This window comes from Alexandromys fortis, unplaced genomic scaffold (genome assembly GCF_014885135.2).
Source record: "Alexandromys fortis isolate MF-2015 unplaced genomic scaffold, M_Fortis_MF-2015_v1.1 scaffold_89, whole genome shotgun sequence".
In the NCBI taxonomy this organism is placed as follows: domain Eukaryota; kingdom Metazoa; phylum Chordata; class Mammalia; order Rodentia; family Cricetidae; genus Alexandromys; species Alexandromys fortis.
This window is the reverse complement of record NW_026067973.1, coordinates 5,406,327-5,433,299: the sequence shown is the minus strand read 5'-3', so window position 1 is coordinate 5,433,299 and position 26,973 is coordinate 5,406,327. Positions and strand designations below refer to the sequence as shown.

Here is a 26,973-nt window from a genome sequence, read left to right as displayed (position 1 = left end):
GGCAGAGAGGAGTGACAATGACAAGCAAATCAAACCAGCTTTTTAGAGCTACCTACAAGAATGACATCATGCTCTCAGAGTCTCTAAATCAGACTGATGGGTGAAGATTGTGTTTGACATATAAAAATAGTGACTAAGATGGTCCACTATCAGCCTACAAGAAACAGAGTCCTAGGACCTAGCATCTCCAATAAACTGAAGTCTATAGGCTCTCTGGGACCGTCTCCTGTCACCTCTCATTAATGTGTACCGTATCCTAGGATGCAACTTCTTGACCAACAAGCCTCCCCTATTTCCAGGTCAAATGGGAACACCAGGGCATCCATTCCTGAGAGAAAGAGATGCAGACAGCTGTAGGCACAGATGGTTTTCCCTGGCCTTTCCCTCCCTTGTTGGAAGCATGTTTTAGCTCCCAGATACAACTCAGATAACTGAAGCGGACCTGATCCAAATGGTGCAGATCACTGGTAGTAAAGGGACTTTGTGCCAGAGATCTGCTATCACTGTTGTGCAAGGCCAGTGAGATCTTTCTTTTCAACTTCCTGGACTGACTGACAAAAGACATTGCAATTCTGCCTCCCAGGCTTCTGATCCAGCATGTTGACAGAAACTCAAGTTATGCCATTTAATTCTCTGAAGACCAAACCTGATACCTTGGCAGATGTAGTACTTGCCTCTCATCCATCTCTACTAAGAATCTTGTGCTAGATTTAGTGGGGTGTCCCAGCTTGCACAAAATAGGGTTCTTCTTCAGTTTATCAGTTGGCAGGGAACTCTGGCCCAGGGGCACATACCTAGACCCTTGGAGGGCTGGCTCCCCTTTTGCTTAGAATGTCAAGGAGGGAACCCTTGCAAATTCTCTACTAACCATTGCCTAGGGATTGTGTGCTCATTCATTTCTTGTGAGTCTGGAGACTCAGTAAACTAATGGCAGTATCAAAGACTAGAGATGGTTGCAGGCTTTGGTACAAAGGATCCTGGGTGAGTCTAGGACTCTCTTTGCACTGTATTTTGAGAGTAGACTTTCAGCTCAGCAGTGCCTGAGCTTTGACTTGTTTCCCCATTAAGAATGATGACTGTCTTGCTATCAAGTGTCCAAGGAAGAGACACAGCTACAGGAAGGACATTCCTTGCCTAACATTTGGGTCATTGGCATTCCCTAGTACACATTCACACACCGTGGACCTGGGTGTGGGGGAGTCAGACTAGAGAGAAAAGACGGGGCAAGTGTCAGTTCCCCAGGATCTCAAGAGGCAAGGCCTTGCTGGAATTTGTGCCTTGCTGGAATTTGTGCCTTGCTGGAATTTCTGTGCCATCCAAGACTATTGCTTCCATTTTAATACATCCCGAACTAGTCTTGGGTGACCTTACTATGCTCCAAATCGAGTCCCATTTTCTGTTTGAACTATGGTAAAGCTCCTGCTCTGTTCCCACACTCTCCCCCATTATGAAATAAGTGAAGTGAGATTAGAAGTTGACATAGAAAGGACACTAGAGACCGGTCACAGACAAGCCATGACCTTGTCTCCTAGACCCACACTGCTCTAACTGCCCCTGCCCTCTGCCTCACCTCAGACTCTGATGCTGTTCCTTTCCTCCTGGCAGACTCTGGATGGACACATAGTGGTCCGCAGCCATGCTCGTGTGTCCTCCCTGACCCTGAAGAGCATCCAGTACACAGATGCTGGAGAGTACATCTGCACTGCCAGCAACACCATTGGTCAGGACTCGCAGTCCATGTACCTTGAAGTTCAATGTAAGGAATGGCCGGGGAAGGAGTGGTGGGGGGGGGGGGAGCCGTGAAGGATCAGGATGCTGGAGACCCATGAGCTTCAGCTTAGCTAGCAAGTTCCATCATGTTCATTCCCCGAGGCTGTTGGTCCTCGACTGTTCCACAGCTATGCCCCCACGTACACACACACACACACACACACACACACACACACACACCATCCCCAAGGTAATCATCCATGCTGAGTCTTCTCAAGCAGAACATGGGTACACATGAATTCCAAAATGTCCCAGAGCTCTACTGGTCTAAGAACCCCCTATGCTTTGGGTCATGCCTACCTTCCCAGTGCCAGAAGACAGGCTGTGGGTCTTCCAAGAAGTGGTAGCTGTTCTGATGTGCATTGTTATTCATTTCAGATGCCCCCAAGCTCCAGGGCCCTGTGGCTGTCTATACTTGGGAAGGGAACCAGGTGAACATCACCTGTGAGGTCTTTGCCTACCCAAGTGCCACAATCTCCTGGTTCCGAGATGGTCAGTTGCTGCCAAGCTCCAACTACAGCAATATCAAGATCTACAACACCCCATCTGCTAGCTACCTGGAGGTAAATTCGGGTGTGGAAAAGGGCAGGGCGGAACATGTGATATTGGGAGGGGTCCCATCACTTCTCCTACTTCCCTGGCATATCCGGAACTGGGGAACACTGAATGGAGAAGAAACTAAGCCTTTATCTAGGTCTTCATCCTCAGCTAGACTGGGATTGGCAAGTGGAATGTGCCTCTCCTCTGAGCCACTGGGTTCTTTCCTCTGGGATAATATCACCAGATTTATCCTTTCCTAACTGTATCTAAGAAACAAAAATAAGTGTGGCCATCCATGGGACATTTGTAACCCATGGGGTCATTCCTTCTACAGGTAACCCCTGACTCAGAAAATGACTTTGGAAACTACAATTGTACGGCAGTGAACCGCATTGGGCAGGAGTCCTTGGAATTCATCCTTGTTCAAGCAGGTGAGTGCCCTTCAATGCAACTTCCACAGCATCCCTGCCCTTTCTGGCCCATCCCGTACACTTTAAGATACCAGTGAAGGGGTAGAAGACAGATCCAGGCTGTGAAAAGTCAGATGATCAAGAAACAGGAAACCACTTAAAGTATGAGAGTCTAACTACAAGTTGGGTTGAGAATTTGAAGTGCACTGGGAAAGCAGAATCTCCAAAATCAGAAATTCTTACTATTAGATAGGGATCCCCAAGAGGGAGCAGAAGCATGGGATATATTTCAAAGTGTAGCCTTGGGCCACATACGTGACCCGGGCGCCTATATGAATTCTCACAGACACACCGTCTTCTCCATCCATCGACCGGGTGGAGCCATACTCCAGCACAGCGCAGGTGCAGTTTGATGAGCCAGAGGCCACGGGTGGAGTGCCCATCCTCAAATACAAGGCTGAGTGGAAGTCTCTGGGTGAAGAAGCATGGCATTTCAAGTGGTATGATGCCAAAGAAGGTGAGTCCAGCACATACTGTCGAGTTCTTAAGACCTTTGTTGACCATGTCGGTAGGGGTACGGGCAGGATGTCACCGTCTGCCATCCCATCCAGTTTCCTCCGGAACTAGGAACTCTCCAGCTAGAATTAGATTAGGGTCATACTTCCATAGAGTTGTTGGCCTTCTGTCCCTTGCTGCTTCAGACCTCATGACATCACCAGGACAGGCAGAACACCACAGATGCCTCCTAGACAAAAGACCTAATTAGCTGGTGGGGAAAGTGAACGTAAAGCATCCCTGCTCTGCTCTCTTCTTCTCTGATGACACCTGGCCATCCCAGCTTGGTGTCTGTCCCCAGGGACTGTCATGTACTGATGGCAGTAGCCAGGCCAGCAAGATGATAGACCTACTCTGAACCAAGCCTGTTCTATCTTCCAAGTTAAGTCAATCCAGTGATGCCATTCAAGATTAAAGATTAATCTCTCTCTCTCTCTCTCTCTCTCTCTCTCTCTCTCTCTCTCTCTCTCTCTCTCTCTCTCTCTCCCTCTCCTCCCCTCTCTCAGTCCATACGTATGTCTANTCTCTCTCTCTCTCTCTCTCTCTCTCTCTCTCTCTCTCTCTCTCTCTCTCTCTCTCCCTCTCCTCCCCTCTCTCAGAGTTAGCATCAAGTTTCTTTCCTAAATCACTCTCCTCTATATTTTTTGACCCTGAAATCATGAATGGGCTAGCTGATCAGTATTCATCTGTGATCTCTGATCCATCTGTCTCTAGCTCCCCAGTGCTGGGGCTGCAGAGTGTACCTCCACCCCAGCTTTTACATGACTTCTGGGGGATTCAACTCAGGCCGTCATGCATGGGCAGCAGACACTTCACCCACTAAGACATCTCCCCAGCCCCCTCTCCTTTAAAATATCACTTCTACTTATATGTTAATTATGGTAAAAATCCACATGAAATGTGTATTTAATCATTTTAAGAGTACAAGTCAGTAGCATTGAGTCATAACCATCACCCCATCCATCTTCAGAATATTTCCATGTTCTAATTCCTTTCTCTACTCCTCTGGTCCCTGGTAACAACCATCCCCCCCCCTCTCTCTCTCTCCCTCTCTCCCTCCCTCCCTCCAGATTATCACCCTAGGTACCTCATGGGAGTACCTCATATGCTCTTTGTCCCTTTGTGCCCACTTATTTATTTAAACAAAAAATGTTCTCACAGTTCGTCCATATTGTAGCACAAGTCAATGTTTCATCTGTCAGATGGGGTAAATATCCCATGTTGGTCCTTGCTACATCTCATTGACCCATTCATCTGTTATAAGTCACCAAGGCTGTTTGTGGCTTTGGACTCTTGGTAACACTCTAGGTGTGAACATGAGAGTACAGGTATCTGCTGATCTCTCGCTTTCACGTTTTCCACAAGTTTGCCAGGCAATGGTTGTGTGTGATTTTATGACGACCCACCCTACTGTCTTCCACAGCACTGCTTTTCCTGTCCACGGCCATTCTCTTTTAATCTGTCCCATATTCTCACCACAGCCAACATGGAAGGCATTGTCACAATCATGGGCCTGAAGCCTGAGACAAGGTATGCGGTCCGACTGGCGGCCCTCAACGGCAAGGGCCTGGGCGAGATCAGTGCAGCCACTGAGTTCAAGACACAGCCAGTCCGTAAGTACAGCCAACTCCTCTGTCTCTTCTCCACGCTCATTCTCTTCTTCCTTTTCCTCAGGGGTAGACAGGGACCCTGAGTTGTCCCCATCCTAGCTCAGAAGATAGCTTTTGTCCTTTGGGTCCCCATGTTCATAGCGCCCCCACTTAACTCTCTGGTTCTCAGGGATGGCTGATCTGTATTCCTTTCATCCTGAAAATGGGTATGACACTGTCCTCGTGGGCGGCCCAGTTTGTTAGAATAGCAGCCAGGGGCCACCACTGATTACCTATGGTGAAGGGCTGAGGGAAACACACAGGGCATTTGGAAGGAGTTGAGAGAGCTGCCGTTTGAACCGGGCCACAGAAGCCCCTATAAACACCCTGTAACTCGAAGGAAGATAATAGAGACCGTGACTGTTCTTGTCATTTGTACTGGGACTTCTGATGCACTGGCAATATGAAGCCATAGAGAGAGAAAAACATAGAAGAGTCGTCTTTGTGAAGAGGAGCAGGTCCCCATCATCCCAAAGGGGCCCGGGACTTACCTGGTTCTTCCCTCCCAAGATGACTCCTCAGACCATCTGTGCCTCAAGGACTCTTTCAGGCGAGCTGCTCTCCCCAGGTTCCACACAGGGCCGCCTCTAGCTTCTCTCTGTCATTCCCTCCATCCCCCAACCATGCTTGCCTAGCTTAGCCTTCTTTTACTACAGCAGCCAGGCCCAACCTTGCCCTAGCTGCATCCCTCTGCTGTTCACATTGCTGCCCCACCAGGCCCCCGGGTCACTCCAGCTGAAGAAGATGCTGTAGATAGAACTGGTCTCCCGAGTGACCACAGAGCTCCAGGCTCTTCCGTGAACCCCTGATTTAATCCACACATGAGAACCCTTTGCTTCCTTTCCTGGGAATCCTGGGAGCCTACAAACAGACCACCTTTAACCTCTTCCCAGCGATAACAGAGCTGTTCTCATCCTCCATCCGCAGGGAGTGTTTCTCTCTGTTTGAAGTAATTTGATAATTTAAGTTTCAGCTCCATGTGCCCTGTGGATTCCGTTCATTTCTTTTACATCTTATTTTTTTTCCCCTGGGTCTGTCTCTTGGCTTTTCTTTTCGTCTGTGTTCCATCCATGGGAAATGCAGATAGCCCTCCTCCACGTAAGTGCCTCTTCATACCTCATTACCTGCTTCCATAGTGTTAACATCTAGTTCTAGTTCATAATTTAGTTCTGGCCCCCTTTTTTGTTCCCTAGAGGCTGAAGTAGATGATGCTGTCTGAGCCCTAACCACACTGACCTTAGTCTAGCTGTGCCTTTGTTAACCTACATAGGTTACTCCGAGAGGCTAACACTACTGTTCTAGAGCATGCAACTTCCGTGTCTTTTGAAATTGTGCTTCTTTATTAATTCTTGTGTGTAGTCATTGCTCTGCAGAAAAGATAAGGTTGGCTGACCGAGCATGGTGGAAATCTGCAGATGGTCTCCGGGTAACGAGCTCATAGCAGCCCCTCACTTTTAGCCCTGGTACCAGAAGAGTGATACCTACCTCACAAGGACCCTGTCCCAAAGAGCTGAAAATAATCTTCTGGTTTGCTTTTAGGAAGTAAAGGGATGGAGCACGCATGCTTCCTGGCTTATCTGTTAGGTGGTAGATGCAGACGGGCAGAGTCTTCTGGTGGGGAGCCCTTGTTGAGGTGGCCTACAGAAAGGTGTCCGTGCACACTGTGTCCCGCAGGCGCTGTCTGTAGTAAGGGTGGGGAGGGGGCCAAGCTCTAGGTTCTTGTCAGCTCTCTTCATCAGCACTGGTTTGCTTACAGTGTATAGTTCCACGCTGGGAACAGACTAACCTGTTAACTTAGTGACTACCCAGTGGAGCATAGAGAGGGAGAGGGTCCCCCATTGGGGTGACACTCTAATTATGTAAACTGACATTAGGGGACACCTAGAACAAGGGAAACAAGGGAGGTGGCGGCTGCTGCAGAGAGTAGAATTGGCCTGTCCCCTCAGCCCACTGAGACACCCAACTCCCAATGTCACTTTGCCAAGGTTTGGCTCACTCTTCCTATGCTGAGCTCCTAGAGAACAGAGAGAGGAGGCACTTGACAGACCCGGAAGGAAAGATATTCAGGAAGCCGTTCACTGTTCTCAGAAAGCAGCTAGGTTTTCCAAGGCACCCTGGGAAACTTATATTTATAAAGTGTACTCTGAAATACTGCAGCAACAGCAGAAACTAAGTAGCTGAGTATGGATGCCACACCGTCAGCCAAGTTGGTGTCTGACTGTATCAGCTAGGAAAGGCATCAGAATCGGGGCCTGTGGGCGTGAGGGATGCAGGTAGGAAGCAGTTGGGTAGGACTGACAGCTCTGCCCCAGGGGAACTTAGGAGAGAAAGCTCTTCCTTCTGGATCCTTCCAACCATCCTTAGCTGCATCCTCCAGGCCCTTTTCTACAGGAAGTGATCACTAAGCAAGGACCAGCTTTGCTAGGTTGGAGAGAGGGAGGCCTGGCTGAGGCTTGCCTTCTCCCAGTGACTACAGCTGACTCAGAGGAACTGCTCTGGGCCCTCAAGGTCACAGTAGTTTCCTTTCATTGCCAGCTTGGGCCTTATGAAGATAGGGTTGTTGGGGGTTTGAGTTTGCTTCTTAATACAGCAGAAGGTACGTTTTAAATCATCTCAAAAATTACGTGTTTAATTGCGTTTTTTTTTAAATTTTAGTTTTAGTTGTTAATTTAAAAAAAAAATGAAGCCACCAGACTTGGTATTTTGCTGTCAGTAGTGTGAAAGTGGATGATTTATGGGGACGCTGAGGTCCTCTAGAGAAGCTGTGACAGGACAGCAGTTAGCACGAAAGTCAGTTTTCTCAATCATATAATAAAGTATTATTATAAGAATTAATAAGCACAGGCTTTAATAAGCATAGTCCTAACCCCTGCTTCTTGGGAAGCATAGGCAAGAGGACCATAAGTTTAAGGCCAGCCTGGGATACAGACCGAGTTCCAGGCTACCCTGGGTAACTTAGTGAGACTCTGTCACAAGATAAAGTGTAAAGCGAAGGGGCTGGTGACATATCTCAGTGGTAGAATACTTGTCCAACCACAGGTTTAATCTTCCGTACAGGCAGGGATGGAAGAAAGAAAGAAACAAGGGAGAAGGGAAGGAGGGTGGTTAAGAAGGAAAGATTAGAAAGCAACCTTATTTTTCACAAGCAGAAGTGAAGTGTAATCGCAGATGCTTGTGCAGAATTATTGTCGTGGAGGTTTGGTAAACATGGAAACAGTACCCTTTCTGAAGACACCTCAGGGGGGTCTTCCCTTGCAACCTCATAAGCTTTCCCGTCATTGAAGTGTGGGTCTGGCCCAGGGGTATCCTGCTCATTCTGGCTCAGGCCCCTTCTGAAACAGGAGACAGTGGGAAGATGAGGTCAGCCTACTTTTGGTACTGTGAAGTCTCAGTAAGGCCCTCCTCTGGGTCCTCACTCCCACTTCTCAGAAGACAATGAAGTTCCTGAACTCAGATAAAGAATCCGATGAGCTGTGTGTGCTGCCAAGCCTGAGCTCATGCACTGGCACTACTGCCCTGTGCTATAGGACTATAGGTATATATACACAGCCTGACTAGGGGCTCTGGAGTTGGGACCACAGTATAAACCCTAGCCCCAGGAGAGAGAAGGCACAGGACCAGAAGTATTAGCTGCCAAGTCCCTAAGATGGGAGGTGTTAATTGAGACCAGTGTTTGACGTTAACTGTTGAAATTCATTGAGATGTTTCAGTAATGGAGCTGCTTTCTTGGCTCTCTGGGAAACCTCTGCACAGTCAGGGGCATAGGCTTATCAGAAGCAGAGATGAGCAGGCAAAACTAGCAAAAGCTGTAAGCTTGTAAAGGACCAAGGCCTCCCAGCTGCCCGGAGAAGCAGGGTGTAGCTGTTTGAGGGTCCTCTGGCATGGGGGTGAAAAGAGAGCCCTGGCACTAAACAACCTCTAACCGGGGGACACCCTGCTGCACGTGTTTTCAAGTTCAATGCCCGTGTGGACTCAAAACCCTTTGCTATCAAGCTTGTGATCTGCGTGCCTTGGGAGGAGCTGCTTCCTTGCCGGGACTGCTTGCATGAATTCTTTTGCTCTGTCAAAAGTACCTGGATGGTACTTTTGATTTTGCTTCTGCGCCGAGAAACAAGAGTATTTCAAGCTGTAGAGGTTACACGATTTTTAAAAGAGGTGCCTTGAGATTTTTATCTTGGTATATATATATATATATATATGTCTATATATCTATATATATATATACACACATATACACACACATATGTTTTATTGTCTCTTCTGTGACACATGTGAGGACACCTTAAATGCATTGTAATGCATGTGATTAAAATCATAAACTATCTGGCCTTTCCCGAATAATATGAACAATATGTATCTTGAGCCCACACCCACACAAAGAAAATGTGAGAGAGACTCTTACCTTGATTAACCGAGCCACCTCTCCATGAAAGTTTAGTAACCAAGATGCTATGACTTCGTGCACATTGACTCTGGGCTTCACCAGATAACTTTACCTAGAAGGTCCTGGAAAAACAACCCCTGGGCATTGGCTCAGCACTGCCACTAGGTTGATGCTTTTCCATCTTACCACCGAGCTCTCAGAGGGAACTGTGTTTGTTATTGCTGAAGGACAGCTTCTGGATATTATTCAGTCAGACGGCAAAGATCCATTCAGTGCCCCAGCGTGGCAGACATACAGTCTCTAACCATCTCCATGGTAAAGGGCAGTTAGGACGGTTTGTGAGGATCCTGTGTCCTTAACATCCCCTTTCTCTGGGGGAGCAGGACTGACCCTGAGTGTTGTCTGTCACCCTCCTCCCTAGCAGCATGAACAATCACTTTCTCTAGGGAGGATTTTTGGAAAGCAGCCATGTTTCCAGAGGCTTCTGTATGAAAACTGGCTGTACCCAGCCATTGAGGATGGCCAATTTTATCCCTTTCAGTTATTGAAGTTCAAGAGAGAGATGTATAGGTTTTGCTGTATGTACCAGGCAGTAGGTGGGGAGGTGCTTGTTGTATTTGACCTGAATTTGATCCCCACCACTCATGTAAGAAAGCCATGCCTACGACCCCAGGGGGTGGGTATAGAGACAGCAGGATCTCTGAGACTTGCTATGGAGCCTGTCAGCCTACTTGAATCAGTGAGCTCTAGGTTCAGTGAGAGACCCCATCATAAAAAAAAATGTGACTGAAGACAGAATAGGTGGCTCACAGGTATGAGCACGTACTACTCTCACAGGGGACTGGAGTTAAGTTCCCAGGATCCGTGTCAGAGAGCTCACAGCATATGTAACTCCAGTTGTAGAGGATCTGCTGCCCCCTTTTGGTCTCCCCAGGCACCTACACTCATGTGCACGTACACAAGTATCTATGCGCAGTCATACACACATACATGCAATTTAAAATAAAATTATTTTTAAAATAAGTTGGAAAGCAATTGAGGAAGACACAACATCAGCCTCTGGCCTCAACCCATACCATCTAGGTGTGGCTAGGGCCTCAACACATACCCACATAGGTGTGGCTAAGCATCTGTTAACATAAACATGTAAACACACACAATGTAGTGCCCATAGACACATGCCTATATATAGCGGCACATATCTGGAATGTGACATGAAAGCCAGTCTTTCCTTATTAAGTTCCCATTAAGCTGACGCCCAGGTGCCTGTCCTCCTGCCCCTCAGAGCTCACGGGCACTGGTGATCCTGCCCACGTGGCTGTGTTCAGCCAAGGTCTCAGGCCTCTTCAGCTGGTCCTGGCCAATTCCTTACCTGCTTGACAGACTTAACAGTGTCTTGGGTCCTGGTTTGTACTTAAAATAGAGCCTTGCATACTTTTCAATAATGTGCCAGTCACCCGTGCCGTGCAGTTTTTCTCTTTCCAACTTCACGTCTACTCCTCACACCAGCACCCCAGGATGGCTACTCCTATTTTTTCTTTCAGTTCAGCATCTGTATGCTTCCAATGATCTATTACTCCTTTTTTTTTTATTTTAACCATCATTTTTCTTTCTCCAGTGGCTCCTGCTAACTCTTCCACCCTTGTTCCATTGTCTTCACGAGCTAGTGAGTATTGCTTTCCTCACCCGTGTCCCTGCAGGTGGCTTCCCACCCACCAGGCTCATCTGTCTGGGGTGGTCTGCTTCAACAGGTGATAATTCGGCTCTGGCAAGGGAAAGTTACATCAGGTTTTAAAAGAAGCAAAGGGAAAGAGAAATAGGCCCAGGGCCTCTCAGGGCAGACTAGAGAAGAGCTTTGCCCTGGGGAGGAAGCCCTGAAGACAGCTGCTCTGGGGCTGCTTTGGTAGCCACACACTTGTGATGTGATTCCCAGCAGGCCAAACCAAAGCCGATGTTTGGAAAAAGCCAAAGGAATTTACCAAGAAAAAAAAAAATGCGCCCTGCCTGCAGGGTCATATAAAATGCTTTGAGGTGTTGTGTTTTTACCCTTTATTTTGGTTGGACTTACGCACTGAAATTAGATAGTGAAGCCTGTAGCTTTCGCCACATCCATACGTGCGTAGACATCTCATAAATATTTGTGGGAAAAATAACAGTGCCTGCTCACAGATGTGCCTGGCAACCAGGATCTGCACAAATTACTTAACCCTTTCGAGTGAGGCTTGCTGATCTCTGTCCTAAAATCAATAGATGAGTCAGTCAGTCCCCCACACACCCTACAGAAAACAATGAAAATTACAACATTTATTAAGCTCTCCTTTGCTCTCCCTTGATGGGGTCACTGACTCAGTAGGCCATGAGCTAGGCCACTGTTGTAGAAGGTAAGCCTGGCTCCTGACACTCGCTTCCCTTTCCTGCTCTGTACTTTTGTCTCTTGACTCCTGAGGCATGGAGAAGGCTCCAGGCCTTCTACTCTTTGGAAATTTGAACTTGTCTTTCTAACAAGGGGATGGGGGTGGGACATTAGGTGACCACCATGTGACTGGTATAATGCCAGCATCAGCCCAGAGCAGGACACAGCAACATGCCCTTCATGACTGGCTTCCTTAATACTGCAGACACCCCCAAACCAAAGTCCCTCTTCCCGTCATTTCTAATAAGAGGCATTCCCACCATCTCAATCCAAGCTATGGACTGTAACCAGGCTTCGGAACCAGCCTGGCATTGACTCGAATCTTTGTTCTCATCCTTCGATCTATAACTTCATGACCACAGATGAGTCCCTTGGCATCCCCAATCTCAGAGCTCTTATTTCTAAAATGAATGATAGATTCCCCTTTGCTGTATGGATATTTATGAAAAAAAAGATGATTTAATCAAAATACGCAAGACATAGTATCCATAATTGAGAGATCCAGTATCTTGTGCTTCATGAGTTGTCGGCAAAATCTCTTTTACTCTCTCTAAAATATTTATATTAATACTAATAAATCAGGAAGGCAGGATGAGTGACTGTCCCACTGTTTCTGATGCATATATATGTGTATATATGTATACATACATGTATGATATATATATGCATACACACATGTACAGTTTGTAATTATGGGTATTTAAGTTTTATCTCTCTTCTCACCTTTTTGTGCCCTTCCTGTCCTTCATGTTCCCATAGCAACCTGGCCTCTTCCTGTCCTTCCAACCACAGACCTGTCTAGTGAGTACAGAGCCTGGCTGCTCTGGGCAGCACCTCTGAGTGGATGTTTGTAGTAGCACAGACTACAGTAGTGACTGCATGGAGGCTCGCAGCCTTGACCAGCTTCCTAAGCATGCTGTCTGTTTGGCCAAGAAAATAAATGAAGCCCCACTGAAGGAATAAGGGGTGATTATTTGGAGGATAGTCTATGCTTGAGGAGACTTTTCCAAAGAGGCACCCCTGTTAAAACAGAAAAAGACTAGGAAAACCGAGAGTTTATTGTCCCTGCCTCTGAAATGTATGTGCGTGTGCGTGCACACACACGCAGACACGATAGTAACAATAAGGCTGAGAGCAAGGAAGAACCCAGAGGAGGAAGGGCTGCTCAGAGAAGGGTGGAGGGGGCTGTGCCCCTGACAACATGGCTGCCCATGTCTCTCTGCAAAGCACGCAATCGAAGGAGTCTCAGCCTCCTCCTTCTGCCCCTTAACACTTGGTGCTAGAAAAATAATAGAACAAAGCCACTCCCACCCCCAGGCTCTCTCCAGTGGAAGTGCTAGACTTCCACTCCTGACAGTAGAATCTAGGAGTCGACTGCATCCCCCTTCCCAGTCTGAGGACCTGCTGAGTCAGCACCGACAGCTTCCAGTCTGGCCTTGGTGATGTGAAGCCCCTTGACTAGGCAACAAACTGGTATGGGACTGCCTAGCCTCCAGCACCAGACAGTGGGCAGGGCTTTCAGCTTTTGCCGTGTTTCTGGATGCAGAAGGAGCTTGTTCTGCCTCCTACCAAGCAAGAAGGCAGATGACAGGCCTGCAGAGTTCCACACCCCAGCTAAGGCTTTTGATACATAATTAAAGAGGAGAGAAAAGGGTTTTCTGGTTTGGTGTGCTGTGCTGTGTGAATTGGTTCTTTTTTTTTTTTTTTTTTTCCTCCTGCAGAACGCAGCTATGGTCTGCTTTCTTGATGTTCCTCTGTGTGTGTGTGCTGCAATGAATTTTAATGCCTGATGCCTTTGAGGTTTGCTTCTGCGAGCAGAGCGGACCGGTGACAATAAGCCAGGCTCATTCGCATGGGTTTAATGCTGATGATGGGCGTGAGGATTTTCTTGTTTGTTTGTGGTATTTTTGCATTTGGACAAGGAATGCAGCTAACAACACCCTGTCTTCTACTGACCCTTTTCAGCCTGGCTGTATGTGTCCCAGGCAATAGGAGAAAGTTGCATGACCATGTGCACAACCCTGTCCTATTTGAGACACCTCTTTGTATCTCCGTCTTGTCTCTCAATGAAACAGTCTCTGCTCCAGACTCCTCCTGAAAGAGAAATGAAGTAGTTCTCCTTTTTGACGAGTGTTTCATTTTTAAACTTCAGACATTTCTACCTGCAGATAAGATGCTTAGTTGCGAAATCTGATAGCAGGAAGTTGGAGGCTGTTTTATTTTGAACCACTTGACTACTGACCCAGATCATAAGTCCCGGTGGATAGCGAGATAAAAGAGAAGCTGTCATGACTGACAGCAGCCTGCGTTCGTGTGAATGCCTTCCTCCCCATCAAGACAAGATGGAGAGTATGTGAGCCGCAGTGGAACGGGAGCAGAGCAGCCGGGACAACACAGCTCCATCAGTCAGATAACAGGGGTGTAAATAAGTAATGTCTCCTAGGCGTGTATGTTTGTGCGGTATGTCTGTGTGTATCTGTGTGTGTTCGTATGTCCATGTGTGTGTATGTGTGTTCGTGTGTGTGTGTATCTGTGTGTGTGTGATGATCTATTTATATTCAAAGATGAAGGTCGTTTTCATAAATAAAGGCAAGAGGAACTTCTCGTCACTTATACTCCCTGCCAGGCACCTTTGTCAAGAACCTTTGGCATGATAGACCATAAAGTCATGCATCCTGTTAGCTCAGAGTGGCAAAGGCATACAGCACTTAGCCAAAGCACTTCCTTCTCACTATTTTTAGTCAGTGGCATACTTTCAGAAAGATATCTTTACCTCCCCATCTTTGCCCTTCTCTCTTAACCTCAACTGTCAGTAGCTAGAACTTGCCCCCAGGCCTGTGAAAGTTCTGATAGGAAACCTAAGAATTTAGGGTCGATTATTTAATCCCAGACTGCAATGTGGAGTGAAACTCATTGCAAAAGGAATATAGGTGAACTCTAACAGGAAAACCCTGGTTTACCCTGTAGTTCTCAAACCCCTTTCTTATTCATGCAGTCTTGGCAAATCTGAAGGCATCATTGGGTCCATAAGTAGTCAAGTGTAGGTTTAATGTCACACTGTCTGCGTGTTGGACCAGGGGCTGATTTCTGCTATTTGGTATTGATGCCGTCATTGTATCAATACCAGAGGATACCTAGCCCTTTGCCTGTACTGACCTTTTGCTTTTATGTGTGCCTTTGCTTTGAGGAGTCCCTTAGGGTGTTAGGAACATCGTGGGTACGGCATAAAGAAGTGGAATTAGACCCTACACACTGTCCCTCTCTGGCCTGTGACTCCCCAGCCTCCCTCAGTCATTTCCCTCTCCTATTTGGCCAGTACAAACATGAAATTGTTCTCATTAATTAAACACAATCTGTTATTGTTTCAGGACTCTTCCTTGATGACCTACAGCTGTTTCACTGCCATTGCTTCCCCAAGGATGCTGAGACAATTCTGGAATCTGCAAATAAATAACGTGCTCTTTCCTTTCCTTTTTTTTTTTTCTTTTTCTTTAACAGTCTCTGAGATTGGCCTAGATTGACATCTGGGCCTTGACAGAAATACCCCCTCATTTTTAAAAGTGTTCATGCTCCTTGGTGTGGTATTAATACGCAATGTTGCAACTGTATCTAATGCTTATTGGTGTTGTTAACCAAATGCGCTATATGGTTTGTTATCTCCTCCTTCCGGGCAGCACAGTTGCCCTCCCAGTGTTTCCTATATAAGCTGCTAATTTAATTTGATTTCTCCTTTTATTTAGTCTGTGGTTTTGTTGTTGATTTTTTTCTCCCTACCCATTGTTTACATCAGTTTTTAATTTTTTTGTATTTTCCATGTGACCTCCTCCACTTTCCTTTCAACCAATCATGTGCGTGCGTATCATGTGACTTTGTCATGTGGCTTGCATGGTGCTGATGATGTCGTCCACGCTGGTGAACAGAAGGTAAAACTCTTTGTTCTGATTAGAGGAATAAACCTGGAACCACAGCCTGGCACGCATTTCTTCTCGTCTCAGATACATTCAGCAGAGCCATTTGAAAGATTTATTCTAGTTCTCAATTCACATCTAGAATTCAACAGTCCTTGCAACCTGGACAAGGCAATCTGATAACCTTTGGTTTAATGTTTTCCCTCAAGAAATCTGGTCCCACCAACTGCCCTCTCCATAAAGCCACGTTAGCTGCAGTACAGTTTGGAAACTTGAATTTTGAACAAGCTTCACAAACATGATTTTCCAGAAACGTGCCTTGCAAATTAGCCTCATTGCTTAGCCTTATATCCAGTAGCTTCTTAGACCACAATTGCTCCAAAGTGAGCTGCAACCCTTGCGGAAATGGTTTGCAACCTCCCAGTGCTCCCTAAAAACAGATAAATCCGTGCAAAGGTTGCACTCCTATAAAACCAGAGAGTGCTTCACAAAATTTACATAAATGGAGGACTTTCTGAAATAAGAATTTGGATTGATGGTTGAGGTGTCACTTTTCAAGAGTGGCCCTCCCCCAGGCAGGAGGCACAAATCAAGCAAAAGTCACTTGGCAATTAGCGATGACTTGAAGTCTCCGTGTAATCAAGAAGCACATGATTGACCCTTACCGAAAAGGAAATAAAATTATAGCCTGATGAAGTGCAGAACGGTGACGAAATAATTAGCTAATATCGTGCCTGTCACAACCTTGTTAAAACATCGCTCGCTCACCATCAAGAGAGAAGGGGACCTCTGCTCTTGGCTCCTCCCCCCCCCCCCCCCCCCCCCCCCCCCCCCCCCCCCCCCCCCCCCCCCCCCCCCCCCCCGCTAAAATCAGACCTACTCAGAGCCTCCCCTGGGAGTCACAGGCATTCTGTTCTCTCCTAATGGTAAAGTTTTACTTCGCATCACACCCTAAAGACACATACAGGCTGCAGTGATGACGTAGCCGGACTAACACCAATAACCATGCGGTGTGCCTGCGCATGCGAGGGGCTCCCTCCATTTGACCTCACTGCTGACCTCCCTTCTCTGAGAACTGATTGGGCGACATCCACACAGTCAAAATCTCAGTAGCTTGTCTTGCATGGTCTTTGTTCCTGGTCTGGTCCCTGAGTCACACTCCCCGTGTGTGTTACCCTCTGTGCATCTCCCTTTCCTTTGTCCTCCATTGGCCATTGCTGAGGACTTCCTCTTTGTAGGTGTGGCAGCATCCCCCTAACCCAGTCCCATTTACACCCAGACTCCCAGGCTTGCAGAGTTGTCTGATATGTCACGTGATGTGCAACAAAATAGGAATGTCCCTAAAACAAAAGAACCTTGCAAGCCCCAATAATTGATCTAAGTTAAAAGGATGGGGGGGGGGGAGGTGGCTGTCTTCAAGACCTGTAATCAAGGCCAAAAGTTTGGTGGTAAATGTTTCCTGAAGCAGTCCCAAAGCACACCTCGGTGCTGATCCAAGCTGTCAATGAAAAGATATAGTCCCAGAGGGCCTTGGAGGAGTCCAGGCTGCAGTGGTCCTCACATTACCCCATGCTCCCATCCATTTCAGACCCTCAGCTCTCATTTGAAAGGGCTAAACAGAAAACTGGCTGTTTTCACTTCAAGTGAACTACCAGCAACCAGGCAAACCTTTAACAAGGGTTTGCCTTTAACAAAGGGGGGGGGCAAAGGGGGAAGATGTGGAGGGGTTAGAGCAAGTCAAATGTTTAGGGAATGAAAGAGAAGCTTTGTGAAGAACACCCCCCCACACACACACACACCCTTCCCTTGTCATTACTAAGGACTTAAGTGACTTGGGCCTGACTTCAGATGATTTAAATAAGGCAGTAGCTTCTCTCTTGTTATTGGATTGTACATACAACAGCTAATGGAATCAGATAGTCCCTGTCCCACCCCCATCCATCTCTTCCCACCCACAATTAACTGAGATGTGTTTAACGTGTGCTGGAAGCGCCACCCATCTTAGGTTCCGCTGGGCAATATTTACTATGTCCTGAAGCAATGAATGAAAGAAGAGGGAGGTTAAGCCAGGGACTGAACCCCGTGACTCATCACCAAAGAGCACAGAGAAGAGAAGCTTAAGCAGCTGCTCTCAGGACAGCAGAAGTGAGAGTGTTGGGGGGAGCTGAACTCTGCCCTTCGCAAACATCTATTTTGAGCATGCCCCGTGTCCCTGCAGAGCTCAAAGTGCTGCCACAGAGAACTGATCTTATAGGCCATTGTCCAAGGGTTCTGTAAATGGGACTCCCCGTTTCCCACCATCAGCATGAGTGTGACAAGCTCCCTGTACTCCCTGTCACTGTGTTGCATGTCTGAGCATGGCTCCCTTCACACCCCATTCATAATGATCTTTTTTTTTTTTCTTTAGCTACTGACCCTGACTTGTATTAGGCAATGCTGGTTCTGACGAACTAAATTCTTTAACCCCACTCTTCCTTCTTAGATTGAAAACATCACTAATCACCCCTTCCACACCCTCCTTTATTTTTTTACAGCTGTGTGTTTGGAGCCTCGGTCTCTGACAGGTCGACACAGACTTTCCACCAGCCTTTCTGCTCTAATTGCCTTTGTTCCGAAGGATCTCCCACACTGGCGGCTCCCAGGGTAGAGAGGTAGCAGGAACGGTCCTCAGAGGGAGACAGTGGTGCATTATCTTGCCTGAAACCTGTGACTAGGGACCGGCTTTGGAAACTGCCGGATCCCCTATGGTTACCACCGTGAGAGCAGAAACATCCCAGGTCTTCTTAATACATAAACCAATGTCCATGACTTAGTGAAGAAGTGTATCGCCCCCTTGTGGCATGGAGGCAGGAGCAGAGTTCACTCGGCCATAGTTATTTCTGTCCTAATTTCCTCAACCTGGATCAGCCCCATAACCACAAGCCAAACCTTCATGGTCACTTTTTTTTTTTAAAGGGCAATGAAACAAAGATAATTGGTCAATTAATCTGTTGGTGCTTTCATGCCACCCGCAAGAAGGGAACCGGTATTTCTGTGGTTCAGTCTGTCAGAGTACATTTGTTTCTGTCTAATTTGCATTTTGTGCTATCATCCGAGGCCCCCCAACACCAACACACATTCATAATTCCTGAGAGAAATGGGGCCGAACTGGACTCTGCACCAGGTGTCTTAGTGAGCTTGTCCCCAGGAAGCTCAACATCCTTTCTCTGTAAATATCCGAGGTATTGCAACTGGAGAGATAGCTCAGTAGTTAAGTGAACTGGCTGCTCTTGCAAAGGATCTGGGTTCTATTCCTGGTATCCACATGGCAGCTCACAACCATCTGTAGTTCCAATTGGAGAGGATCTGATGCCTTCTTCTGGCCTATGTAGGTATTGGGCACTTGTGTGGTATAAAGATACATGTGCATGTATAAAACACTCGTGCACATTTTCAATAAATAAAGCCCAGGGAACTGCTCACTTCCCTACCCATTCATTCCATATTTCAGTATCCCTTGAAGCTGGGGACTGGGTGGCAAAAGTCAGGTCACCTTAGACAGGCACATCCTTAACCCCAAAGAGGAGGAAAAACCAATTGTCTCCAGAGGCCTCTTTTGGGGGCAAACAATGTCAAAGACAAATTGGCACCTTTATCTTTAACATCACAGAGCTAAGCTTTGGAAGTGTGGGAAATCCAGGAAGGGACCCCCCAGAGACGTGTCAGGGAGAATTATAGGGACAGAGAACAGAGACAGCCTACCATCACATTAGAGACATTCGCCTGACATCTCTAGCTAAGAACTCCATTTCAGGAAGGAGAATTAGTGGCCTAATAACTCTAAATCCCGATTCCCCAAGGCAATTTGCTAATCCCCACAGGACCTGCCAATACCGGTCCATCATGGAACTGTAATGTGTCTGAGCTGGAGACATAAAATAGGCTTCCCATCTGAATAGGGAAATTACCCATTTTAGACTTTTATAAAGACGCATATAATAATAATAAAAGGCATACACAAGGCTAAATTGCTAGTAAGAAATAACTAAACAAGGAAGACTGGAGCTGGGTTAAGCAAAATGAACAGGATTTTAATTCACAGCAGTGCTATTTGATAGCCTTCAGTACAAACTCTAGATCTATCACTAGGGAACCATGAGTGTAGCTGAGATCACCGCCCTCAGCGCAGATCTGTATGAAGAAGACAGAATGAATGAGGGCTGGAGAGTTGATTCAGCAGCTAAGAAGACTACTTTTGTAGAGGGCCCAAGTCAGTTCCAGCACCCACAGTAGGCAGCTCCCGAGGCTCTGACACCCCCTCCTAATCTCTGTGGGCACGGCCACTTCTGTACACAAACCCACACACAGACACATACATACGTGACTCATTCAAAAATAAGCCTTTAAAATGAGTGAGCGTGAACAGAGACGGAGCCTCGGGTGGGGTGCTGGTTGGGTCCTTGGTTTCTCAGGCTAAACGTACTGCTGGCGTTGCGCTTGCTGGAGTGGAGCAGGGACGCTTGCTCTCCGTTCGCAGTCCACAGATGCCTACGCGAGCCCTGAGCTTGCTATGGTTTTTGTTGTGAAGTCGTGCATCCAGGAGTTCTTCTCCACCTCCAGACCTCTGCTGATGAGAGGAAAGGCATGAGGCCGACTCAGATTGAAGGGCTCAAAAGCCCAGTAATTCCAAAGGAAGAACCTGTAATCTCCATGGCCAGAAATATACGATTCAATTATGGTTTCTGGGAGGGCTCTCATAGGGCCTGCCCATGGTATAGCCAACACTAGATGGCCTTCTTCTTACTATTTTTTCCTTGCATGTATGATTTACATTCTGCTGGAAAATATCTGAACCACCCAAGATTTCATATTTGTTGTTGTCACGGTTTGTTTTTAAAGTAGCACTGTGTTCATCTTTAACATAAAATACGTGAGGGGAAAAAATTGATTCCTAGATGAAGCTAAATTCAAGGGGTATAATTAACCCCGGGGGTCTTCTTAAAGCAACCTGCCTATTGCTGATGAACGGCAAACCAACATTTACAAATAATTACAATATAGGTTCTTCTGAAATTGCCCATAATGATTTCAGTCACAGCAGCAGCCGCCCCAGAACCTTGGGACCCCCTGAATCATTTCCTCTGCTACTGTGTTCAATTAAGCAGTGAGCCTTTTTAACACTGAGACTCCATTGTCTCTGCAGTGACCCCGTCCTCACCAAGCCTGGTTCTGTGCAAACTGGAAAGTTTTGTTAGCCCCATTCCTAATCTAGAAGGAAAACCAGACAGCAAGTGTTGGAGGATTAGTAAGATAATGGATTTAACAACTGCTCTTCCCCAATCCTAGTGAACTCACAAACACTTGTAGGGCCACCGAATTGCTCCGAAGCTCCACGTTAACTGAAAATAAATCTTCCTTCAGGTCATAGGAAAGGTTATATATACTACTGCCCAAGGACCCCACTATCTTTTTTAATGATCATAAGACTATATTTTTTTCCATTTTGTTAGAAAATCATGTCATTCACCTTTGAGATTTCATTGCCTGATAGACAACTTCTAAAACTCAATTCAACACATATTTGTATGATTAATCATAGGCAAAGCTTTCTAAATGAAACCTAAATGCTGTATGATATGAAATGTTCTACCTCCGAGCTAAAATAAATATGAATCGGAGAGTAACCTTGTCAGACAGAATGATAGCTAACTCTACTGTTTGAGTGCGGTAAATGTCGGAGCTGTGGCAGAGTTTTTAGGTGTTGTTTTGAGATTATAGGCATATATTTTTGGAAACAAATTCAGAGATAAGAGACTACCTTCAGCAGAGCTGCTGGGTTCTTCAGGGACTCCTGGGGAAGATGCCTGTTCATTTACATGCCTTTAAAGGGACTTGGAAGTCTCTCTTCAAAGACAAGAGTATTTTTAAAGAAAACTTTACAAAACTGTAAAGCAAGAAATTGACAATGGTGCATCTTCAAGACACAGAGCTGTTGATCTTAGGGTGTGTCTCCTGAAAAAGGTTGGCTGGAGGCCATTTATTGTGTCTTCCACCCCCATGGTGTTGTGAAGAATAACCAAGGCAAAGTTGGGAATTCCCCTAAATCTACCCATGCAGGGGTGGCAAAGGTAGAAGGGGCCTTAGATTTGATTCTGTGCCCCTGTTTGCAAGAGTGGAAACAAACTAAGGCAGATGATGCTTTTATAGCTCCCAAGAAGCAGAGTTCAGAGGAAGTGTTTCCAGGTGCTGACTCTGCCTGGAATATCCCCTCCTTCCTCAGCAGGGGGACACCCAGCTCAGTCCATATCATGATTCTGAGTGCAGGAAGCCATCATACCACTTCCATTCAGTCCTGGCCACCAACCATCCCAGTTATTTCAGGTCTAAGCGGTTTCCTGGGATATTGAACTCTCAGTGTTAAAACCTGTAATGTTTGAGGGTCCCTGGGATAAAGTGGTCACCTCAGTTCTGTCAGAGAATAGAACTTGTTGAGTTCTCTCACGGCCCTTTCAGCACTATGGCCTTCAGCATTGCGCAATCCACCAAAAGGCCCGACCTCATTCTACAGCAGACTCCGCTTTGAGTCACACTGGGCATTTATAATGGTGTAGACACCACTGACTTATTGCCTAAGATGCTAGAAAAGCTCGAAGGAATTTGAAAAGCCTACAGAGATTGACATAAACAAACCAGGTCCAAATGCTTTTCTCTAAATAGCTGGGGACAGTGGCTACATTCTAGCTTAAAAATAAAAAACAGGACAAGTATTTTTCTAAAACCTATTTATCTTTGTATTTCTACTTTTTTATGTTTCTTAAATTCCCAGTTGTAGAGAGCAGACATTAAGACTGACTTTTCCTAAATAACCTCCGGGCATCAAAACCGTTGCAGTATGCGTTCGTCCTCATCTCCTCCCACTTCTCAAAGCCTCCTGGCCCACACATCTCACCAAGGAATCCTGCCTGCTACAGCAGGAGGCTGGGTTTCTAACCAGCTCCAGACAATGTGCATGCTGTACCCCAGGGGGTGTCTAGCGGGGCTCTGGGTGGCTTGTTCTCTCTGCTTCTATCTTTGAATCCAAGGGAGGAGGCTCCCAACACCTGAACAGGGTCACCAAGCTAAACTCCAGCCTTCCATATGTATGGCCAGGGGTGCAATGTGAGGTAATCAGCTTCTTTCCCTAGTGACAAGTCCCTTCCTGGCTCTCCTGTCACATCCCCCCATTTTTTCAGTACCCTGCTTAGAAAGATAGTGGACTACAACCTCCCCATGAGATCAGGAAATAGATCAGAGTCTGGTCCTCTCTGGAAGTCCTGGTTCCTACAAGCACAGAGTTTTAATTTTAACCCTGTAGTACGCATTTTCTCATCTGCTCCTCTTAGCTCAGGCTTGTAGTTTCTCGTCCAATAGGTCAGCATCACATTGCAGAGCCACCCTGGCGCTCTTTGATAGATCCCACGCAGGTTCAGGATTCACGATGCTACCATCCAAGTGAGCATAAACTCCAAATGCAGAGAAACAAACAACTTTGCTTTTCTTGTTGTAAAATGCTAAAGCCATTCCCCCTACTCCTCTTAAAAGAAAATGTCCGCAATGATTGTTACTTTAATACATTAAAGAGCCAAAGATTATCGCTCACTTGACTGAGCCGTAAATGTAGTTACATTCACAGGAAACTTGCCTATGGCGATTCGTGTTTTATTTAGCCACAATTGGAAACGTGGTTTTAAGTGATGTTGAGCAATAAAACTTAATTCATGGAAAGCTGGTTGCAAGAACATAGCATCATTCACCCCCACCAGTGACCAAGCCCTCGGGACTCGAGGGTGAGTTACGATGTGCCCAGGGGAAAAAAAAAACACGGAGTTATTCTGAAAAGCAATTCGATGCTTTAAAATTTCCTATTCAGATCTGCTTACATTTGCCCATATTTCAGGCACTCTGTCAAGATGTGTCAGGTGTATAGAAATCAAACATGCAGAGTTGGGGGAGGAAATGTGAGTACCAGTGAGAGAGACAGAAAAAGAACTGTGTGCATAGAGAGTGTTTTCTAGAACATTCCCACAAAGCACCCCCAGCTAAGACCGAATGAGGCAGTCCAGTGGGATTCAGAGTTCTACATTCATTGCTTGTTAACCATTTGAATTTCCGATAAAGCAAGGACAGTGCCCAGCCCCACCGCATCACTCTGTCCCGTTTTGATGGGCCTACTTCTCATCCCATGCACCCAGATTTCATGGGCATTTGCTGGCTGTTTCAGGGGAACCCAGTGCACCCAAGCTGGAAGGGCAGATGGGAGAGGATGGGAACTCCATCAAAGTGAACTTGATCAAGCAGGATGACGGAGGCTCCCCAATCAGGCACTATCTGGTCAAGTACCGAGCGGTGAGTAGTCCCCATCCTCAGAGCCCCTCTCCCAACCCTGGCACCCTGATACCTACCTTGTTGGATCAAGAACTCGAGAATTCCAGGTGAGGCAAGGGTAGGGCAGGGTCCCACTGGGCAACTTGAAGGAGACCCATGAAACTTAGCAAAGGTTTTAAACCACAAGACTGATGTACTGCTGTGAGGCTGTGCCCACGGTGGACCCATTTGAAGACTTCTGCTATGGTTGGGATGGTGAGAACATCATCATGGTTTTCCTGATTCTTTCAGTTTTTCTACAGTGTTTTTTTTTCTCCATAATCTAAGACTTCTATGCAAAATTGTCATGCTGCCATCCAGCAGCCATTGCTTTTGATAAAGTGTGTCTCCTGGACTGGGTGCTCCATCCAGGCGTAGTTCCTGCACAGGATCCCAGGAAGTGGGGATTACAGTTAGCCCCCACATTGCAGATGAAGCAGCTAGAGCTATAACAGCCAGCAACTGATGTCTCCGCACTTATGGGCAAGGCTGAGTTGGAATCCAGTCTTATCTAGCTGAGGAGCCTAGGCTCTCGCCTGGCTTACTTCGAGATCCAAAGTTGGATCCCCTGCCTGCCCTTCTCAGCACCTCAGCTGGGCTAACTGCTAACAGACAGCTTGACTCCAAGCTTCCGCTGGTGACTCGCTCACCACCTACCTAAGATCTCTTAGGTAGTCCTTCTTTCATTCCCACGCCCCAAACTAAGAATCGCTCTCTTCCGCTTTCAGAATGACATTAGGCAAGCAGTCGCGGGCCATGGGTGGTGGCAGTGGGTCGTGACAGTCTCTGGGTGCTGGGGATAACCTGTTACTAAGATTTCTTAATAGTTGGAGGAAATGGTCCAGGGAGCAGCTTGCGTTCTCCATGAAGCCCAAATAAGGCTTTCTGCAGGAAGTATGCTCATCCCTACCTCTCCTGGGAACAGCTCCCATGTGAATCTTGTGGGTCTATCCTAGAGACCTACAGGCATGCACACCCTGTTGCCGGAGGACAGACCTCTGTCTACTCAGCTCTCCCAACTGATTCTCAGAGGAGTCAGCTATGAGCCGCCACAGTAGGAGAAGACTTAAGGGCTAACTTCCTTAACTTCCTTAAGGGTCAGCCTGGAGATACAACTATATAGGAGGCCCTGTAGCTTGTTACTACTGGGAAGAATGCCAAGACTTGCCAGGTGGCCCTGAATGACCTAGCTGGAGAGATGCTGTGGTAGTTGGAATGCCTCTGGCTATTACAAGCCTGAACGGCATCAAATTCCAGCTTTACTATTTGCCAGCATGTGACCTGAAGGACAGATAACCTCGTCTTCCCAAACCTCGATTTCCTGATCTGAAAAGGGGAATAAAATAACTTCAGATCAGTCACAATATATGTAGAGGTCCCAAAATGTCCCAGATGCTTCGAAACCTCTGTAAATGGTAACTAGGATACAGGACCCAGCTAGCAATCTCTCCCATAGGAAGACAACCTGAAGTCTGTTTGCCTGAACAGTCACTGTGGCTCTGTTTAACAGACAGAGGAACAAAATGCCGGGCTATTTTTTTTTTTTATTTCAATGACTTTAACCATCCTCTTCCACTTTGAGGCTTCATGTTTGCTAAATGCAATCACATATTATTAATATGTATTACATAGCATAAAGTTTGCTTTCCTGAGTGTTTGCTTTATCGCCTGGTTGTCTCTTTTGTAATGATGTTTGCCGAGGAATGCAGAGAAAGAAGAGTAAAGAGAGACAGCCCAGCTTCTTTGTTTTAAATTAAAACAGCACCATAGCAACATGTGCAAAGCTCACTTACAGCACAACCCAGGCTTCCCGGTTAGTTTATAGGGTATTAGAATCCCCTCTGAGCAATTCCCACAACACTCTCAGCCCTGGAATGAACACTAAAGGCATGTTTGTAGCTGATCAGAACTACTTTTCCAAGTAAACCTCTTCCTCCAGCCCTAGGCCAGGATCTGTGATGTTCCCTGGACTGCCTCTTTCCTGACACTTGCCGTGTTCTAACCCTATTCACAACATACTTGTCAAACCCTCCCCCCCCCCAGGTGCCCAACTCGTACCTGAGGTGTATATGGCTTTTGAAAAAGCCAGAGACTATGACATGCTGAGCCTTGCAACTAGAAAACCATCTGAAGATTTCTTAGGAGGACTTGAGGCCTCTCCCACACTGTTTTGCTATGCAGGTGGTTGCCTAGCAATAGCTTTGGAAACTCTCTTCCAGTACAAACTCCTTGGCAAGCATGTAGGATATACCTAGAGGGGAGGTTGGGAGAAAAGGGGGAAATCTCCAGAATTTTGCATCTCTCCTTATGCCCTGACCAGTGTTTGTAAAGTACTGTGGGATACTCCATGTGAGCCCAATGAACATCCTTCTCTTGTTCAGCCACAATGAGTCCAGGCCACATGACAGGGAACAGAGCAGCCCAGTTCAGTTCAGCACGTGTTTGCTGGGCTCCCTGTTATGAAAGGGGAAATGCAGTTTGGGTTTGAAGAGGCTGGGCTCCAACCTTGACTGCAGGCTGACTTGGGAAGTCAGCCTAACCACTTGCTCAGATTTAGTAAGAGCCTCAAGTGGTGCCCAGAGGTTTGTTGGAGGGATGTGATGAAGATGGTACAGGCGGCCCTAACTGCAGCACCTGGCCTACAGAGGCTCCTCAATAGATCACTCACCTATCCGAATGTGGACAGCGTTCTGAAATATAACAAGGAACATTTGCTTTCACTCCTCTGAGAAGCCCTTATTCCAGAGTATAAGGAAGCTAGGGTAGATAGAGGACAGCATTTGAACCCCTGTCAGTCCTGAAGTTGGTCGGTAGTGAAGTCAAAACCGTGCCACACTGACAATTCCTTACTTACTGTTGGTGTTGGCAAGCAAACCAGGAGGATGCTCCAGTATGGAAAAGCCTCATTGGTTTCCATTTTCTTACATTTTAACCCCATAGTTTTCAGTCACCATCCATCTGT

At 46.7% G+C, this 26,973-nt stretch overlaps 1 protein-coding gene and 1 long non-coding RNA gene across 2 annotated transcripts in view; one reads left to right on the top strand and one right to left on the bottom strand.

The window, feature by feature from the left end:
* Ncam1 (neural cell adhesion molecule 1) overlaps window positions 1-26,973 on the top strand; it is a 98,336-nt gene that overhangs the window by 55,435 nt on the left and 15,928 nt on the right. The window contains exons 9-14 of the mRNA XM_050156270.1: window positions 1,606-1,756; window positions 2,149-2,333; window positions 2,645-2,741; window positions 3,067-3,237; window positions 4,757-4,888; window positions 23,869-23,993. Coding sequence (XP_050012227.1) covers window positions 1,606-1,756; window positions 2,149-2,333; window positions 2,645-2,741; window positions 3,067-3,237; window positions 4,757-4,888; window positions 23,869-23,993 — 861 coding nt within the window. The remainder of the gene's footprint in view (window positions 1-1,605; window positions 1,757-2,148; window positions 2,334-2,644; window positions 2,742-3,066; window positions 3,238-4,756; window positions 4,889-23,868; window positions 23,994-26,973) is intronic.
* On the bottom strand, window positions 19,679-26,175 carry LOC126510010 (uncharacterized). The gene is made up of 2 exons (XR_007594301.1): window positions 26,070-26,175; window positions 19,679-20,232 (listed from the first exon to the last, which is right to left on the bottom strand). It is a non-coding gene; the product is annotated as an uncharacterized lncRNA (long non-coding RNA).